The sequence below is a fragment of the Carassius carassius genome, chromosome 33 (assembly GCF_963082965.1).
Source record: "Carassius carassius chromosome 33, fCarCar2.1, whole genome shotgun sequence".
Lineage (NCBI taxonomy): Eukaryota > Metazoa > Chordata > Actinopteri > Cypriniformes > Cyprinidae > Carassius > Carassius carassius.
This window is the reverse complement of record NC_081787.1, coordinates 11,240,675-11,262,139: the sequence shown is the minus strand read 5'-3', so window position 1 is coordinate 11,262,139 and position 21,465 is coordinate 11,240,675. Positions and strand designations below refer to the sequence as shown.

Sequence of the window (21,465 nt, the reverse complement as noted above, 5' to 3'; positions counted from 1 at the left end):
GAAATTCTAATGTATAAACAATAAAGTAAAAGATATAAAGCGTTAACAGTAGTTCATATTTCAAGGCTCCAGGTAAGCTCTGTGTTTGTGATACTGACTCTCTGGAGATGGTTCTGTGGTACCAGTCTCTTAAGGGATTCGGATGCACTGTTTTATGAAAGCCTTGTGGTTAACCTGTCTCTGATTGTCTCCAAAATAAGGTCCAGGCTGTAATAGAGATGTGGCTCTCTAGCCGATTATACAAGATCAGAAGCGATTGTTGCAGCATAAGCAGACATGACAGCCTGCTTAAAATAAAATGAAGCTTCGCTCCACCTGTGACATTGATAATAAGCTAAAATTCTACCAAGTATTGATCTGCTTTGCGTTAGTGCTTGGAGAAAGTCTCCTGCTATGTTATGCATTGTAGTTCCCTATAAATGATGAATGTTTTAAGGAGACTAAACTTTACTATTTGTATTTTCTCTTCAGTTTTGAAACAATAAATTAAGCACTGCTCATCCAGATGCTAGCATTCTGTTACCAAATAAATTAGCTCATAAATCCCACTGCTAGCATATGGTACTCAGATACAGTAGAATATTCAAGATCAGCCTGTCAATAAAGATCTGTATATTTGTTTAGATTTATTTATTGTGTACCACAGTGATACAGATATATAAACATAAGAGTTCAACAAAGCTCTGTGTTGATATAATGTTGGTCCTATTCTCCAGGCTGTCAAACTAATCTGTAGTATTCATCATGCACTTAAAGCTTCACATTAAGGCTTCTTTGCACAAGACTCATTTTCATGTCATTTTAATATACAAAGCAATGCCATGCCACATGAACATAATTTAAGTTTGCTTCATCTGTTGCCAGTCATTTCAGTCACTTAGTATTTTGTCTAATGTTTAGACTCCATCTTCTGAAAGAGTGGCTGTTGAATACATTAGCCCTTTATTAATTTTTTAGTTAAACCTTTTTTGGAGAACTTTTTTGTTTGCCAAAGCTACATTGTCTGTTGTTTGCATACCACTAATTGCAGTTACCATATGTGTGTATGTATATTATATATATATATATATGTATATATGTATGTATGTGTGTGTGTGTGTGTGTGTGTGTGTGTGTGTGTGTGTGTGTGTGTGTGTGTGTGTGTGTGTGTTTATTTATTTTTCATGTTTAATTTCTTCTCATTCAGTTTTGTAGCACAAAATGCGGTAACACTTTCTATGAAGGCCATATTTATAATATATTATAAGGGTATTCTTAAGGCATTATAATGAATGCATAACGCATTATAAAAAAAACATATAATATGTTATATCAACTCATGAATAATCATTACAACAAATATAATACATCATAATACTTAAGTATTTGTGGTTATAAGTTTAAGAGTATGATTATTTATAACACACAATGAATATCATATTAAATCTGGAGCTAATGTTAATTAATTGATTTGAGTTTAATACTCCAACTGAAAAAAACAATGCAATGTTTTATATGGTTACATTTTATTTTTATGGTCCCCTTAATCAATCGACTATAAGCAACTTTGCAACTACATGCCAACTAACTCTCATTAGAGTATTAGTATGCTCAAGAATAGTAGAATCTAGTATGGTAGGATAAGTTTACACTTGCAAAGACTTATAGTCAGTTTATCTGTTGGTTGACCATCAAAATAAAGTATTAGCATATAATCAAAGTAGCACACATACTAATACTCGACTGACCGCTAGTTGATATGTAGTTGCCGTCTAAAGGGTACCATCAAAATGATACAATAAAAACTGATATCACAATAAAAATAGTTAAAAGCAAATGTGTCATATTACACATTCATATGATTTGTTATCTGATCTTATGGCTGTTTGAGAATTTTTATTTTTATTATTATTATTTATTATTATTATTATTATTATTATTATTATTATTATCATTATTATTATTACTACTAATAAGTGGTCTTTGACCACTCTTAGTAAAGTGGCATCAGAAAAATGTGCCAGATGTGAGACTCATAATACATTATAACTATGAGAAATATAATCCATTGTAATAGTGGATGCAACATGTTCATTGTGTTATAAATCATCATACTCTTAAAAGCTATAACCACAAATAAGTAAATATTATAATATATTAAAACTGTTCTTATGACTATTCATGAGATGATTTGATGAAGGTTTTTTATAATGCATTAAACATTCATTATAATGCTTTAAGAATACACTTATAATGTATTATAAATACAGGCTTCATAGAAAGTGTTACCCAAAATGTTTGAAAAAAAATCATTTGTTCACCTTTCAGGTCAGGGTTTTGAAAATGTTTTGACTTAACTGAGCTGCTGTTGTTCTTTTTTTCTTTCTTTCTTTTTTTCTGACTTCCGTCAGACTAAGCCAATTAATCATTCTAAATCCCATACATGATAAGGTAAAGGACTCAGCATGTTGCCTCCCTGAAGGGCTTTCAGAAAAGTTTCACTGAACTGGGCTGCTCTGATGAAGAACTTGGATTTAGCCACTTTGAATTAGGTGTGGAATTAATAAACAGAGAGAAAGAAAAGAAATAAATAAAACACAGACTGCCAACTATACCTAAACTTGAAATATTTTTTATCAACTTGAGCTTTCCTGTCTTTCTTTTATGTTATGTGCCAAAGAGCAAAACAGACAGTACGAGAGATACAGCAGGAAGAAAAAGGATAAGGAAGTGAGAGATACGCCTTATCTCAAGTACCTTGAGATGCTTTCTGATTGGATTCTGGCAGATGAAGATGGGAGTTTAGGTTATATTTGTAAGCCGCAGACTCTGTTGGCATTCTGCCTTCAAGAGTCCAATGCCAACAGGAACATTTCCGGATTTAATAAAAGGGCCACTGTTCCATTATAGTACAAATGTTCAACCGTTTGCTGAACTCTGATGTTCAAGTGAGACATTATTAGAGCAATATAGTCAAGCAAACTCATTCTCTTTAAACTGTTTTGCTGTAGGCTGCAGATGAGACGTTCATAGCCTCATCTGGAATGAGAAAAAACCCCTAATGCTGTCTTTGTGACTCCAGTCATGAGCTAAAATAAGCACGTCAAAACGGCCAGCTTTCATTTAATGTCTGCTCTCAAACATTTAGGACAAAAGCTGACAATGTAATATCTCCAGTTAACACACACACACACACAAAAAATAAAATAAAAACAGAGAGAAATACTTAAATAAGAAAGCATTTCTAGATTTTGCTAAGTGACATAAACTGGAAACAAAAATGCAATTTTCTTTTTTCATTAACTAGTATTTCGTATTTTTGTATATACTGGTGCAGTACAGACCTGCTAAACCAATTTCTCTATTAAATATTTTACTGTTCCTGAAAATATAAAGTTTCTCTTCAAGTTTAGATTAGTTATCCTCAAACAGCCCAAAGAGGGATTGACTATAAATTATTTAATAAATAAAGAAAGAATAAAAGCGAGAGTGTGAGTGAGAGAGATTGCATTTTGGAAAACAACAACCAAAAAATAAAAGTATGTGGACATTATGCATGTTACATAAGCTACACTTATTTTACTTGGACTGATTAACTGAAATGCTTATAAAAGCATCTTTTATAGTTTTTCCCAGTGTTTCTCAAACAGTTCTATTCAGTCTTTGTATACGATTGAATGGTTATGAGATATATTAAGATCTGAACACATTCATGTTTGGACTTTTAAAATTATCTTTGCATGTTTAAAAAAAAAAAGAAAATATTTTTTTTTCACACTCTTTTTTTCACTCTCTTTTTTTCACTCTCTGTTACTTGCGCAGTAACAAATAATGTGTGACAACGCTAAGATCAGGGCGACAAGATGGAACCTGTGAAAAAGGACTTCTGATGGAAAAGTAGCTGGCCAGATACAGTTGAGACCCACAAGAGAGGAAAATAACTTTATAAATAATTTTCTCTCTCTCTTAGCCTCATCTCTCATTAACACAGATTTAGTTGCCAGCACTGAAAATTCCTGTGGTTAAATTAATAGGATGGGAAAGGTCGGCCTACATTCTCTAACACAAGGCATTGCCACAGGGAATGACGAACAGACAACTTTCTACATGGTTTATCAGAATACCAGTGTATTTGTTCAATTATAAAGAGACGATAATGGACAAGGCGCACCATCAATTGCTTATTTTAACCACCAGACAATGTGGAATATTCAGACTTACATGTGAAATGTAATAAACTGTAACAAACCATGTAGAAAGTTTTATGTATATGTGTACTGACATGAGCAAATAAAGAACACTGAAGAAATACGAGAAAATCCAAGTGGGTGCAATTCAAACTGGTGGGTTGTATGTGTTTGTGCAAACTATCAAATTTGTGAGAGCAGATGTCCTTCCAAATATTTTTATACCTGCTTGCCAATTAAACTATCAGGGGATCTGCACATGGATAGACCTTTTAGGGAAACTGAATATCTATTTAACTCTCTGTTGTTTTCACGTTCAGTAATTTGCATTACAGTATAAACTATGGTGACTGAATCATTTTAAAGTGGGAGGCTATAAATATGCTCAAGTACAGAGGTGGAAAGTGCTTTTTTAGAGCGTTCTATACCGTCACTTGATGGCCAGTTACTCTGGACGTTAACAGGATGTTCCCCAGTGCCAGTAGTAAAGGATATAAAAAGCATTCAGGAGGTGTAGGAAGTTCCTGTGGCCATCATAAATACAGTATTGTATTCCAAGCTAAAATCTCAGACGAACACAGTGACCTTTTGAAGTGGCCAAACGGTGTTTATTTGTCTACTTTTCTTTTCGCTTCAAATTGCTCTTTTAGTGCCAGGGACTGCATGCATTATCATAAATTGTATATATGAAAGATAGATAGAAAAAAAGGAGAAAGTTTAGGCTAACAGCGCCTAGCTCTTTTATCTCCAAAGTTATATATTACAAAAGCCTTGTGCAGCTGGTTAGAATGTGTGATATTGCCTCTTTGGTTGGTTTTTGCTCCTTTATTTTCACAGATTAATATCTGAACATGTAATTGCTTATGTATTGATCTGTGCTTGCCTCACTTTTCAGCATCTAATACAAACTTCTGATGTATTGAGTCAATTACATATCAAAAACTCTCTTTATTACTTGCCTCTGCTTTTCTTGTATTCATGAAAAAAGGTCTTTCTTGAGAGAAAGCAAATGAGAAATTGCATCATATATCTGCTGAGATTAATTTTTGCATTCACTGGTTTTACAAGAGCAAGAATAACCAGCCCCTTTGTGGGTCTATTGGCAACTGGGTTATTTGTCTAGGTAGGCAGGGTGTGCTGAGTGTGTGGTGAGGTGGCTTAATGAACAGCGCGATTGTTGGCAGGCAGGCCGCTGTAGAGCTGTAGCGCTGAGAAAACAGCAGGCCAACATAATTGTGCATTGTTCAGCCATAGAATAGGAGGCAGAGCATGTAATGAGCTGTAGCACCCGCTCACGTCTTCCTAATGGGCTATGGCCATGTTCATCCTTCAGGGGTCTTAGCCACTCCAATCATCGCTATCGTCCATTCCACCTCGACTTTCTTTCAAAGACCCCAGTATCCCCCTTCCTCCTCCCTCCCATTTCTGACTGTTCTTTGTTTGTCTTAAAGGGACAGTTCTTCTGAAAAGGAAAATTCGGTCATTTACTCACCCTCATGTCGTTCCAAACTTGCATGGCCTCTTTTCTTCAAAGAAAGAAATTTGTACTGGTTTGAAACAACAAGTGAGAGAGAGAGTAAATGAAAGACACGAGCCAACGAGAATCTTGGTAACAAAGTTCAAGTTCTTTGAGAAATATGTTGATGTTATTTGCAAGATACAATGCGAATATTTCTCAAGTTTGTTTGCTTTTTTCTAAGGGTTGGGCAGGTGTGATCCTGTTTTGCATTTTGATTGCTCCAGCCTCGTGCATAAATGGGATTCCAGTAGGCCTACTTCACCGATTTGTTGCTTCTTGATGTTTTTTTTTTTGTTTTACCTGAAAGCTTGAGACATGCTGAGCCAAAAGCGCTTGAAAACCCGACAGACCAAAATAAACATCAGCTAGTGAAAAGCCCCTGAAATTGAATGTCTATAATGCAGCAGAAAAGGCAAAAACGATTTTAAGCCGCCCTTTTTTGGAGACCACTCCGCAAGACACAATGGAAGTTTGCTTTGACTCTCTCGTCACGTCCAGCATTTGATATCCTGCAGCCAGAGAGCCAAAGTTAATGAATGAGATCGGTGTGTTCTGATTTGCTGCTCTGTTTCTGGGCACTGTGCTCACAGCAGGGGCTCCAGCCTCTCTAACCACATTCTGACAAGACAGCTGCTCTGAAAGGAAGACCGATGAAGAATGTGAGCGAACGAGAGACTGGAATCACATGTGGTTAAGGAGTCTTACTTCGCGACTGTAATGATAAGGAATTAATTTGTCCTTTGGGGTGCAGGTCACTCCAAAGATGTGCGTTCGGTCGCCCAAACTTTTGAGACATCATTAGCCTAAAGCAAACTGACAAAGCCCGTTATAGCGACAAAAACACGCCCCTGAAAGCACAAGTTGATCTGTCACAAATATTGCTGGAGGGGGTGGTGTGCGGCGGTGTGTTATTCTCTGTTCATCTCTTGTTTATTATGTCTTGGGTGTTTCATATAACAAATGGAGAGAGACAGTTTTCTCTCAGGGGTTCTTAGCTTCTCCCCCAAGAGCGTGATTAATTGTTATTGTGGTCTATTTATATGTCGTGGCCTGAAATACGATGGTGCCAGAGAGGTAGCTTGACAATGTAGCTCGGGGCTCTCGCTGACAGTGTTTGCTTTATGGTATTTTCATATTTAATGGCCTCTGCTGATTTAGTTACTTCAAAACATTGCTCGCCATTAGATAGAACACATGTACTTGTGAGCCCTTCCTGCCATTGATGGCCCTGTGCGGCGTCCTGCTTATGTTTTATAGGCATGCAAATGCACGGCTGACAGATACACAAAGACTCTCAGGAATATCTTTCATCTGTTCATGTCTTCATAATGATTGTTCGACAGGCTTAAGACCAGATTTGACCTTGTTGTGCGCGAGACAACTCACCCTGGTTTAGAGGACTCCAGTGGTTTAGCTGCTAGAATGACCAGGCTGCCAGGATGGAGACCGTGGGCAGGCAACCGCTCAGAGTTGGTAGAGGGATGTTACCTGGGTGATGCTTACTGGGCTGGGTAGGGAAAGAAAGAGAGACAGGGAGTGTTTCTAATCATAACACACCAGTCACAGTGCTGTGGTGGGCTGTAGCTTGCATGAGCAGCCACAGAAAGCTGACTTTCGGTTTAATTTGGAAGACTAGCAATAATCCAGACTAAATCTCTTAAAGCTGCATTTTCCCCTCTGTCGGATTGAGGGGCAGTCTTAAAAGGATAAGAGGTGCTTATCAGTGCTTCCCTCAACACGTCCTAGTGACTTCCAAAAAAATTGTATATAAGAAACTGGATCCAGTCTGATAATGTGGCCATTTATTAGCAATTATGTGTCACCTAGAATACATAGATATGAGAGCAGAAACTACTGAGATCATGCAATATTTGAGCAAGTGAGTAAACAAGCAATAGCATGCTATTATTTCCTAAGGCAGGAAAACACAGTGTGCTAGGAAGCTTAATGCTGTTTTTGGTTTAACAACATTCTCTAAATTTCCTCTAAATACAAATCTGTTTTCAATGGGTCACATACGTATATCTAGCCTCTTACAAATCAGTCTCTGTGTTACTATTTAGACATTAACATTTGACTATATCTTATTCTTAAAGGGCCAACCATTTTTAGTTTAGTTTAAGTTTTATGTTGTTCCAAAGCTTTATGACTTTCTTTCTAATCTGAAACACAGAAATCTGTCACACTTTTAGCAGATTTCTAAACAAAAACTGTTGACCAAAATGCTGTACAATTGAATAATACCTTACTAGTATAGTATCTTAAGGGGGTCGCACACGGGACGAGAAGCACAGCACCATGTCGCGTTGCGCCACATCGCGTTGCGCCACATCGTGTCGCATTACGTCTTTAAAATTCAAACACGTCATTTTCTACGAGTGTATGAACGCCGGCGCCGCCATTCAGCGTCTGTCTGCGGCACCCAGCTACGACTCAGGGTGCTCTTCAAATTCCTGCCGCACCACAGAGCGCCATCTGCATAATTTTATATTAAATAAGCTTGAAATAGAGCTTGTGCTTAGTACATTTGATACTATTGTAAACCACTGAGAAACGTTTTGTTAGAATTTTTTTTGGGTCACGACATATTTGCAGCTGACTAGTATAGAATGTGTGCATCTGGTGTGTGATACCTCGAGATGTCCTAGACGCGGTGCAGAGCTTCTCGTCCGGTGTGCGATTGCCTTTAAGCTACATCTACAACAACTTAGTTTTAGGAAGTGACAAAAAAATGGATGGTGTTACAAATGTATTTGTCCCTACAATCAAAGCCACTGAGTGGACCCATTGGCTTCTATTTTATGGCCCAAAAATAAAAAAAGAAAACACTGAAAGGTGTGTTTTGAAATACAGAGGTTTTGTGGAATCATCATTTTCGTAATTCAAGACACAGCTGTTTTTTGATACACCTTTTTATTTATTTATTGTTTATTAATTTTATTCCAGGGATTAGATTGACAAGTGGATTGACAGGAACGCATAAGTACACCGTTTCAGTTTTCACTTTGAATACAATTCTCAGTTGGAGTGATGGAGAGATGGCTGTACATTTTATTTACTCGCTTGATATAACGCTGCAAAACAAACATTTGTAAAGTGCATAGCTCTTAGATCCGGAAGGGAGTTGGTGAACAAAGGCTGCAGTTGTCATTACGTGAATTATTTATCTTTTTTTTTTTTTTTTGCAGCATCGAGTCACAAAGCGAAATGCGAACACATCCAAATTGAGCCTGTTTGTTTAAAGCGCTGTTAATGAAGTGTTACTTTTTTCTGTTTTGCTTTTGGCCCTCTCACTGTCAGGGCTGCTAGGGGAACAAGCACTAATCCAGCACGTCATGATATGTGTTGTTTGAAATTGCATGAAAGCGAGAGGCTGCCATGTGTCTCACAAGGTTGAAAAATGAGAGAAATAGGAGTCCAAAGGGGCAGAGGCAGAGAGAGCAACCTTTTTTTGGTCTAGAAAGCGAGTCTCCAGTGGGGAGACAGTCACTCAGGGAGCAATGCAAAAATAGAGGTGCATGTGTGTAGATTCTTGTTTACAACGGGGCACCTTTAACCTCCTGTTAACTGCATGCTCCTGAGAGCATCAGTTCTCCACTGAGAGAGGGATGTCACTTGGTTTTTGTCTCTCTGAATTCACCTTAAAGTTGCTTTGTGGGTGTTAATTAATGAAGAATCCAACTGCGGAGGTCTGTTCAGGTTTTCATGAGCGGACCTAACAATATTTGAGAAATCCATTTGGTCAGAAATCACTACGTATTGGTTGCGAAAAAACAACAGGACAAATAAATGTTCTCTCTCTCTCTTCATACCCGATTGTCTCGCTGTATTGTTTAGGCTGACCTCTGCTCGAGTGTAACTAATGATCTCTATTAAAGCGGGCCTGTTAACTAGGACAGTAATTATGTCGCATTTATCTGAGGGACTGTTTGCAGTCTTGGCAGGTTTGTCAAGCCACACTCTCATTATGGGAACTATAAAGGTAGACAGTTGATTGTGATAATTATAATGAGAACATTAGAGGGAATAACAAGGATTTTACTAATAAAAAAGTAAAAATTAGTTTTACTTGACCATATCGGTGCAGTTCGTTGGCATATATATCGACAAAATTGGAAGGGATATGTGGAGAGTTTTCAAATAAGAGAAGGAATTTGAAATACAGTAGTGAAAGACTAAAAAAGCGTACTTTGTGTAAATAATTACCTGAGCGCAAGCTACTAAAATCTCCATCAAATTCCCAGTGTAGATGTTACAACCTCATTTTAAAGACTCATTTTGAAAAAAAAATGTCTTAAATTGCTTATTAACCTACAGCCTGGGACCCCAGGTGTCAGATCTCCTCTGTTCCTGCTAATCAGGGGAAGTGCTATTTTTCAAAGCTCGAACCGTGCAAAATTGGAGCTGTTGGAGAGCTCTTAGGTTGGCATTATTCTCATCTAATGAGTGTAAGAGAGCCCAATTATTTCACTTGCCATCAAAACAGAGGAAGATTAACTCTTCTCCACTTTGACACTCTCCAGCAGTACTATCTTTTTATAGATGTTCACACTCTTGATCTGTCTATGCTGCACTAATGTTATTCAATTTTTTTCATAGCAACTGCTGTGTTTGCTCATGTGTGTGGCTATGCTATGCTTTTTTAGCGCACAATAGCTTTATCAACAAGTCTGCCACCTGAACAAAAACACAGAGAATCCTGCAGCTCCTCATGCAAAATGGCTACGACTTGTCATCTTTCTGTGGGGAGTGGCATTAAAGCACTAAATTAGAGATAAAGTCACACTGCACATACGGAGGGGAAACATTTTCGCCCAAGCTTAGCTTGAGTCTCAGTTAAGTGGTTGGTTTTGAAGCTTAAATTGTTCAACTGCAGAGGGATTTCATCACTTTGCTTTTGAAAAACATATTGTAGATTAAATGGAAAGGCCACAGTTGGAGCTCTGAATAAATAAAAAGAGTCCAGCTCAATAGGATATCACATTTTTTATCAGTCTGCAAGAAATGGAATTGGCTGCTAATCAGGAGGAGCTGAATAACAAGAGATTTATAAAATGAAGTCACACAATCTGAATCTGAACAGACACAGTCAAGCATAAGATATGTCGTGCTTCGAAAACCACTGTGCATGAGGAAAAATACATGAATGCACACCCACATGCACCTATACGGCTTTGATAAGAGACTATTACCATGCTTTGTTTACAGCGCAAGCCAAATGATTTCTTTATTTCAGAGAAGTCATTGTGACAATAGGTGGTAGCACTGTGGTGGGTGATGCACTAGGCCATATGCTTTTTTTTTTTTTTTGTCCACGATCCCATCACCAACCTCCCCCCAAACCTTTTTGGGCCTAAAGACTGTCTAATACAAATTAAATTAAAGAAAGTCCACACAGATAATCCTGGTGTGTTTCAGCTGCTGTGGTGGCATGGGGTCGAGCCCGCAGCATCTGGCCCTCCTCGCCACAGCAAGAACACAAACTGCTGCACTCTCTCTGGGAGCCGGAGCAGAGCACCCCCCCACCACCACCCCCCACTGGCCCACTTGGGAGTGTGTATGTGCACACATGTGGTCGGGCCCAGGATGTGGGAATGTAAAACAAGGGTGTGAGCCTGTCAGCTTGCATGTGAAGTGTGTTGCTGCTTATGTGGGTTTATCAGTTTGTTCAATGATAAAGGATGGTAGGAAAGGGTGTTAAATAAGTGTAGCGGTGCAGTGGGGAGGAGGTTTTAAAGCAAATTGCTAATTGAAAATCAGAAGAAATTAATTCTTTAATTAGCCCCATATCTGTCTGCAATCCCTCGTGTAACGCACAGAGCAAGGGTGTGAGGGGACGTTGTTGTGGAGTGGTGATAGCAAACTGTCAGCACCGTGATTAACATCTGCTCTACGGTCTACAGATGAGCCACTGATGTGTGCCGAGGCAAAACATCAATGCTGACAGCTGCTGAAAAAGGCCATTTCAAATATTAGGAGCAGATGTGTGCGATGTGGCTTAATCTGAACGTTAACTACTCTTACAGTATTGCATCATGAATTGTGCTGATTGGGTCAAGCTTGTTATGATTACAGTGGAGTTTTTATCCGCCCATCTGTCCATTAGGGCAACACGGGACCATCCAGCCAGTACTACGTCTGTCTTCCAGCAGTGCGTAGTAAGGTGGAAACAAACATAGCTCTTACTAATGTTGAGTAATGATAGAAATACAAATTCATTTACATTTAGATAAATATAAATGAGCTAAGTATTAAAAGACCAGCTTTTTGAAATGTAAAAAAAAAAAGACTAGTATTAACTTTATATTCACATAAAGTCACCTTTTCAATGTTCTTTTAGGTTTCAGATTTTGGTAAATAATTAAAAAATGACATTCTTCATTAAAAAAAAGGGAATGAACTTATTGTCAGTAAGATGTCAGTAAAAAACATTTAATTATATATATAAAAAAAAAACATTTAGAAAAGTCCACCATTTAAAATTCTGTTAGCATTTATGCCATTTATTTATTTTTTTTAAATCTGTAGAACACAAAAGATGGATGAGGACTAAGTCTTTCGAAAGCATTTTAAGTTAACATCATTGGATCAGTGAACGATATTTGAAAAACCCTTATGAACCACAGTTCGATTTTTAGATAGGCTTGAGTCTGTATCGTTCCACACTGAGATTGCCACACTGCAGCTCTGGAGCCTGGTATCTGAAGCCAAATAGGCGGTAAACATAGTTTTTTGAATAAGTGGGGAAGGTTGGAAGGATTAGTAAAAGATAATGAAGTTCCACCTGCATCCTACTGCACTGCTTCCTGTTTGCACATTGCATCACATTGCAAGCACACATTCTCGTCTGTTAGAAATGTCAATAAGGAGATGTCAATAAGGCTGGCTCAATCCATCTCAGAGAGGAGAGAAGAGAGAGATGAAAACACAGAGTGAGAGAGAGAAAGTGCATTTGAGGCAGAGACAGACAGGGTGTATATCCGGGGAGACTAAGAGTCTGTAATAAGTTGATGCAAATTTTCATCCACAGAAAAAAAAAAGCCTGGAAAGATGCCTTTGTGCCTTGTCATTGTGAAGAGAGGTGCCATGCTTTCAGCGGGGAAGGCGAATGGGCTGAAAGCATGAGAGGAGGGTGGGACGGTCTGTTAGACATCTCAGTACACTGACAGATATTTGGGAGAACATACCCTGAGATACTATGTCATTATTTTGGATCAAAGTGTCAGGCGGGTGTATGATTTACACTCGTAACAAAAGCAGCATCCAGAAAGGATGAATCGGCACTCCCTGCTGGAGCCCAGTGCTGGGTATTACACTGATGTAAAGGTGTTCACATCGCTCATCTCTACTCGCGCCTGCCGAATCAGTCTCTGTGTGTATTAGTGAGTGTGTCTGTGTGGGACAGAGGAACACAAAGATGCATGGCTGTGGTGTAAAATGGCTCAATGTTGCTCATTTTGAGCTGTGAATATAACAGGCGAAGCACTCCCTCTCTTCATGTTCAACAGTGCAGCTAGAGTCATTACGCATCCATCTATCTTTCTTTTTGTCTACGATGAGCAAACCTCTAATTTGAAGAATGAGCAAATTTAGCACCATTTAAAATGCTAGATGTTATAAACAGTGTTGTTTAAGGATTTAAATGAAAAGCAAAACCTATATTATTTTATATCGCTACTTTTTATATATTTATAATTTATAATATTTATGATTACTTTAAACAACCATTCAAAAGTTTGGGGTCGGAAATAAATGCTTACCTTTGCTCAATCAGCAGGGTTGCATTACATTGACCATAATAATATTAAGTTTCACCACATTTTCCACAAAAATATTAAACCGCTGTTCTTCAGTAGGAAATCAAAGACTCAACTTGAATAACCTGTGTGTGTCACATCCATTTATCTGAAAGCTAGTGAACCTGAACAGGTTTGTACATACTGCTATTATCTTGCATCATGATGACTCTTTTTTTCATCCCAGGGAGGCCAGGTGGATATGAGGAGCCTTTTGAACGAAAAGAGTGAATGTCTTTTAGTCCAGGCATTTGAATTAGAATAACATCCCACATAACTGACTTCTGCTAGTTGCAGCCATTTGAGTTTCATTAGTTCCTATGGATAAATTGTCCTTTGAAAATGCAATGTGATAGTCAAGGCCCCCCACCCACACACTATCGCAATCACACACACACACACACACACACACACACACACACACACACACACACACACACACACCCTCCCTTCTATTATGACCAGGCTGCTTCCTGTAAAACATCCAAGATTGTCCATCCGATTGTGAATCTATGAAACACACACAGATACACACTGCGGGTTGAGAAGGATATCGTAATGTCGAAAGAACTATTTATACTGGACAGAGTATCTGATCAATTCCCAAACACCACAGGCCAAAAACAAACAACACAAGTCTTCTTGTAAAAGGGAAATATCAACATACACACACACACACACACACACACACACACACACACACACAAACACACAATACAGAGGATCAGAAAGGAGTGTCACAATATGAATGCGGCCTAACATTAGCAAACAGAATAATAGTACACCCTTGCAGATATACATGATAGGAAAGGTTACATGTTTCCATCATGCTAAAAGGCAGAGAGTTCTGACATATGATAACTGTATGAATTATTAACATAGTTGATATTAAATTATTAATTAATCACTCACAAACTATATGATGTTTATAGCCTTTAGAAGATGTAGATTGAGTCTTTTACAGTATCAAACAGAAGGGCATTTTCTTTCTCTCTTCTCGCTTAGCGGTGTAGCTGTTGATCTGGGAAATACCCTTTCCTGTTTTTGTTGTTTGTGAGAGCTATGTGATTGTTTTCTTAAAGGAAATATATCTACTGCAGTTCGCAGGAAAAGCAACTCTAAATGAATAAGGTAGGGAAGCGTATTGTGTTTACTCATTTGTAACACACTGTTCAGTCCCCATGGAGCATTGCTTTAGTTGGTGGAATAATGTGAAGCCGGTTAGACAGATGTAACCGCAGAATGTTGACTTAGAAATTATTCCTTTATCTATTTTTTGTGCAATAGTTTTTTGAAAATACAAATCACTTTGGACCAACTGGGTTAAAAAGAAACATTCAGTTTAACACTCCAAAAGTGTTTAACCTTAGAAATGGTTCCCTTTCATAATAAGATGGATTTGCAATGGACTAAATTGAGTTGAGTGTGAATTGACAGGTGATGAAGTGGAATGATCTCGAGGATATGGCAGCTTATTTGTCACATGGGCTCCCATGGCGATTGATTTGTTATAATTTGTGTTTGTAGGTAGCCGCCCGCTATTAAATGTCAACAAGTCTTCATATTCATCATGGCTCCTGCCGAAGAAGCAGAAATAGAAAACGTAATCTCATCCTGATGCCAGGGCGAGCCTGAGGCGCTCCTTCACCTCCCTTCATACCGTTGAGCCTCCCCTAGGGCTCACACGGTCTGGAAGAGAAGGGGTGGGTATCTATAATCTAGCAGATGGCAGAGGATCTATGGGAAATTCTATAATCAGGGGTTGGCAACCTAACACGGGCTGAGGAGCACCGTGTTTCTCTGAGCTGTGGAAGGAAGGATAAATCCACTCCTACCAGGTGCAGAGATGAAGCTGTGGTGGTCCATTCCCGTCATCCTGGGTGCCGTGCAGAGCAACAGTTCAGCGAGACGAGCAGCTTAGACATGCCATAGATCCACCATATAGATGGTGCATCGAATGAGAAGGCTTTAAGAGAGTAGGAGGCAAGAAAACAATAATAAAAAAATAATTTAAAGAAAGGCCTGCATGCTGTAGAAGGAAGAAAGGGAGAGTGCGTGATGTCTTTGAAGAGTGACTCCATGTTGAGATTGGCTTTCAATGTGCCGGCGGGTGTGAGACTCCCCTGCTCAATTCACGCAGTCAAACTGCATTTGTAGACATATAGACATCTCCTAAGCCTCTGTGGAAAATGCCACCCTTGCTACAGGCTCATTTCTGCTCCTATCACTAAGCCCCGCTCAACAAAGCCTGTATCCAGTGTTTTTATTTTATTTTTTATATTTTTTACAAGAAAATAGCTATTCACTACCTGCCTTTGCCTCATGATAACCTCTCCTCAGTAAGCTTCTTGTGGATGGAGGAAAATAAACAACAGGACTCATTATGAGTACTGATTTCCTCCCAGCACTCTGGGGACTGTGTAAATAAGCCTTAAGATGACTGAAAAGTCAACTTCCAAATATCACCGAGGACCAAACTGCTATTAAAATGAGTAAATGGAATGGCTTTATTTTAATTGAGGCCCTTCATGTTCATGTTTTTTATTCCATGTAATACATATTGTTTTTTTTTTTAAACATTTTTTATTTAGCCACAGCATTTGTATTCGGTGGAAGTGCAGTGAGAATATGCTTTTCCACCGCTGACTGTGACATATTAGGAGCATTTGAACTTTAGTGGAGTTAGAAGAAAAAGGAGACACATTTTTTTATGTGCCTAACCACTCCCTAAAATGAAAAAAAGAAAATGCTTCAAGCCTTCATTTAACAAGTTTTGTGTCCTGAAATAAATTAAAATCAGAATAAATAGGCATTTTATCTACAGTGCTGAAAACAAGGGTACAGTCTGATCATTATTAATTGCTGTTATAACGTGAGTTTGAATTACTGTTTGAGTTTCAATTGCTGTTTAATTTGAGTGTGTAAATGCATATACAGGCTGACGTACCAGTCTCAGAAGAGATAATACATAAATTGGAGCAGAGGTGTGACAAGTATGTTTTTTCATTCCTTTTTCATTCCTTTGCCACCTAAAGAACTCCTCTCCGCTCACTCACATCTGGTCCTCATACAATGAATGCTCTCACATCCGGACTACGGAACCAATTGTCACGCTGAGAAGAAGGCAAATCAAATCTCACAGCAGCAACTAAGCGAGGAGATTGCTTTTCCTCTCCGCTGGCAGAAGTTGAAGGAGTTAGGTGGGGAGGGTTGTTGGGGTAAGAGGCTGCGGGGTTAGAGAGAAAGAAAGAGAGAGAGAGGAAAAAATGAGGTTAAGCTCTCGTTCACTGCCCTCTTTCCATTACTTTCCTCTCCGGCCCTTCCGCCTTCGTTCATAGAGCTCTTAGGGTGTGATTTGGCCCAACGGACCCTCAAGTATGTGGGAAGGAACACAACGATGGTTAAGGAGATAGAGAGACACCGGCCGCCAAACTGGGGCCGCTCAGATCATAACAACACATTGTAGAACCTGATTAAGTAACCATTTGTGGCAGCTCATCTGTAGTTTAACCAGCGCTCATCTCAGAGCCTGAAACCCGACCTCTTTGAAAGAAGTATCGATAGCTCTTATGATTTGGCGGTTAGTGGTGTAGGCATACAGTACATTACTTTACAGGAAGAATGCCGCTAATGCATGGAAGCTCTCTGGCATAAAGACCTCGATGTCGAAGGGCGCCTTTTAAATGCCCTCTGGCCATCAAACAGAATTAATGAAAAACACAAAGGAACATTGCGCAATACAATTTATATGCCTATAAGCTTACTAATTATGACGATCCATTAGTGAATCATCACCACACATCAGTAGATGCTTTTGTTGTGGAATAATGCCACTTATCTATTACATTCTTCAAAGAATGTGTTGATATCTGCACGAAGTCAGTACTTTCGTAATCTCCAGCAGTGAGAAGTCTCTGTGGAACAGCAGCCACATTTACATAACTGAAGCTATTACTCCAATTAGCCCACTCTGATATCAGCAGAGAGATCAAAATGTCAACAGAAGGAAATCTGCTGAGATGACTGAGCCTGCATCATCGATTGCAACTCTTCTCGTAAAAGGGTCACCAATCCGCGCAACATAACTTCGTTTCAACAGGGCTCTCATTTGTTTTAAGTGTCGTGGCCGAGGAGAGTTAGAGCAAAGCTTTATATGTGCAGATACACGAGAAGGACTGCCTGGAATCTTGCTCTCCCAGCAGAGCTCCGAATAGGGCCGCTCAGAACCAATTATGGGTTGGCCACTCGGAGGCAGATCATTTGGAAATTTGTATACTGTCTTTCCCCATACTCAGTCCATTGTTGTTCATTAATCTTTTTGTAGTTGACCATGGAGATGGAAAAGCTCTGTAATGAGTTCTCAAAGGGACTAAAGTAGAGCACAGGTGCATAAAAAACAAAATTTTCACACACACACACACACACACACACACACACACACATATATATATATATATATATATATATATATATATATATATATATATATATATATATATATATATATATGCCTGTCTTGTTACTGAAATAATTGCTTATGTCCATTACTTTGATATTAATGGACTGAAGCCAGACAAGAACAAAGAGGCAAATAAGTACCTTGTGAGCTGCAACGAGAACAAACAAGAGTATGTTCCAAATTGAGGTCTGCTAATATAATGTTAATTAAAATGGCTTTTTACAAATTATCTCCTTGATTACAATGACTTAAGGTTTAATTAGAGCCATAGCAAACACCCACACAGGGAAGAACATACACACACCCCACATGCACACAAAAGAGAGCATTAACCTTCAGTAGGTTCAGATTTCACCAGCCCAGAAATCTCAATTAGACCCCTGGTCAGCCGTCACTTGTAATTAAAATATTATCATGCGTGGAGGTAATTAAAGAGTGTGGAGGTGAGACGGTACACATTAATACCCTGTGACACAAGAAAGAATTTGTGAAATATGAAAAAGTTTGTTCCTGTAAGTAGGATTTAATAAATCCATTTTGAAATTAATTCCACTAACATGTCACTTTTAAGTGTTTACAGTTGTTGACGAACATCTCGTGCTATATGGATCTCCTAGCCACTGTTAAAATGCACAGATGGCGAAATGCGCAAGTGTTTGGGATTATAGATCTTTATGCAGAGTTATTCCATCTGTGAGTATGATAGCTTGTATCTGTCTCCCAGCAGCTAGTCTGGATGCCCTGGCTGGCGGCATAATCATTGGTCATGTTGCACTGTCTGCATTAACCTTCTTATCGTCTGGGTGACTGCTGTTGTCAGGGAGCTGATGACTAGACAAACCCCTGGAAGGAAGCCATTGACTTTATTTTTCTATCTTGGTTTAGAATCAGCTTAAGTTGAAGCTGAGAGAGGAGGCAGGTTTCTCCCCATGGAAAATACCTGCATGTTTAAACTAACTAGCCAGTTAGATTCAAAAGGTTTTAATTACAAAGCTGCCAGTTTCATTCACATCATTATGCACCAACAGAGAATTAGTCATTAACAGCAATAATTATTTACTTATACTTGTTTACCAAATAACTTTGTGGAGACCTTTTGGCATGGAAAGAATAGAAATGAATAGAACTTACCAACTTTATACCACTGACTTAAGAACATGTCTGTCTTAACACTGCAAGTCACAAGACAGAGGATTGTGAAATTAGACATGCTGTTTACAAAATTTAATGGCCAAATATAAAATGCATTAAAGTCTTTGCATAATTCATGATTTTGCTTAATTTCATAAAACTGGTAATACCACCACAAATATACTGTGAATACTTGATATATATCACCCAGTTCTGTGTATTTCTAGTAATTTATGCAAAAGCCGCTGCTTTCCAGAAGACTCTGAAGTCTCTTTTCAGTGTGGGTTAAAGAGTCATCATATGCAGATCATTGAGGCCTTTTCATCTGCATTTGCAAAGAAAAAAAAAATCCCTGGCATGCTCTTAATTTCCTTCCTGCATTTATTTATTTCTGTGATATGTTCACATTAGCATCCTCCGAAGTGGTTTGAGGAAAAGCGGCACTAGAAGAGAGAAAACTTTCTTCTCTTACCCCCAACCCGTCCTCTATTCCCCTATCTGGCTTAATGACATTTTGAAGAGCGTGGTCTGACTAAGGATGGTTTTGTGGGTGGGGGGAGGCTGGAGGAGTGACGACAGGAGCAGACTCACTGCAGCAGAACAGGCCACATGTGCTTAGAAAGAGAATGGGAGAGTTTGCCTTTGAAAGCCCAAGCAGTTAACTAGAGTCTTTGTGTAAAACAACATTTCTATTGAAAGGCAATTACTGGTGACGTTATTTTAGTTGCTGCATAATTAAATTCATTTTTGTTCTCTCTCTCTTTAATTCTGTCTCTTTCCCCCAGACGGAGAATTATTCCATTGACTCCAGTTATGTAAACAGCAGAGCACACCTAATTAAAAGGTATGTCTTTATAAAGCAATCAGATTAACCGTACCTCACTCTTTCTGAGCGGTCAGATCATAATTTATTTTTTTTAACTGGTAAATGTTTTATGCTGCTCACCATTTAATAAACACCTCATTTGCATGTGTAATGAGCAATACAATTTATGTACCGTATATTCCACTTTCTCTTACCTTGACTGAGCAGACTAAGATTTTTTGGGTCTCTGATGTTGGATATTTCAGAATGAGATGTTTTTGCATATTAGTTTCAATGGATGGACATACGGTACAGTTCAACAATCTCTTTATCTAACAAAAAAAAAAAAAAAACTCATCATATGACCCATTTTATATGGCATTTGTCTTTTTAAAAAAAAGCTGTTGGTTCATAAACTATCTTAAGGTTGGGCCACATACTGTAGGAAAAATATTAATACTCAACATGTTTAGAAATGGCTAGTGTTAAGCTTTATTTACTCAGTATCATAAGTGATTAAGTACATCCTCATCAAGTAGTTCTCCTTGCTTCCCCAATATGAATAATTCCATCAAATCCCTGCAAAAACGTGTATACATATTACATGTTAGAGAATATTAAAACTGTAGCCAAGAGCAGAAGCTTTGGCGATTAAGCTACATCCATGTAGATGTTAATCAAATTGCTAAATCTACAAGAATTTAATCCTGGAATTTCAGAGGATTCTTCCTCTGTACACAAAAGGAGGGCTTTGTTAGGCTACGGAGATAAGAAAAAGGTAACCTTAGTTTGCATTCTGGAAGAAAAGAGCAAGGACAATAGATTCTTTGTACTGGCAGGACTTGGCCAGCATTCCTGAGTAAACCTAAAAGAATGCTATTGACTGACATGGAGCATTGGCATGCAGACATCCCTAATGAACGTCCCCGGCTGCCTGGGGGCCCGGTTGCTATGGATGTGCACCAGGGCTGCAATGCCTCTCTTACCTGGAGCAACAAAAAAAACTCAGTCATGCATTTTTTCAAACCAATTACAGCAATTGTATCTTCAAAAAGCAAAACAAAATAACATTGCCTATTTTTACATAAACAAAGAGTATTCAAGTGTCGACTGTTTGGCTCTGCGTCACTACAAAAAAATCCCCTACGGAGCATGTGGGCGAAGAGTCTGAGACAGGTGCAATTAGACTGATAAAATCAGAGGCTGCACTACCACCATTGCAGTGACATTGCTAGAATCCTTCTCTTTCTTCCTCCTCTCGTTCTCCTTAGAAGAGGCTACAGAGATGCTTTTGTCTGTGTATGTCAGTGTGTTTATGTGTATGCATGCTTTTCTGATCCTCACTGTTGTTTTAGAAACAGAATGTGTTCTACTGGGCTAGCTATCAAATTAAGAGAAATCAGGCTTGTGCAGTGCAGCTGTCAGTTGGCAGCTTTTTCCCTCCTCTTGCTGTTTTATGTCAGTTAATGAGTGTAAAGGGGAAAAGCACAGTTTGCTCAAATTATTACACATCTACTTCAAAACTTCCACAAATTTATGTGACCAACATAAGTTCTCCATAATAAGACAAAGTGACCTGTTTTTTTTTC

At 38.5% G+C, this 21,465-nt stretch overlaps 1 protein-coding gene across 4 annotated transcripts in view; it reads left to right on the top strand.

Annotated features, from left to right (window-relative positions):
- Positions 1–21,465, top strand: part of LOC132113723 (protocadherin-19) — a 53,756-nt gene that overhangs the window by 9,197 nt on the left and 23,094 nt on the right. For all 4 annotated transcript variants that reach the window (XM_059521666.1, XM_059521665.1, XM_059521664.1 and 1 more), the window contains exon 3: positions 19,857–19,915. In XM_059521666.1, coding sequence (XP_059377649.1) covers positions 19,857–19,915 — 59 coding nt within the window. The remainder of the gene's footprint in view (positions 1–19,856; positions 19,916–21,465) is intronic.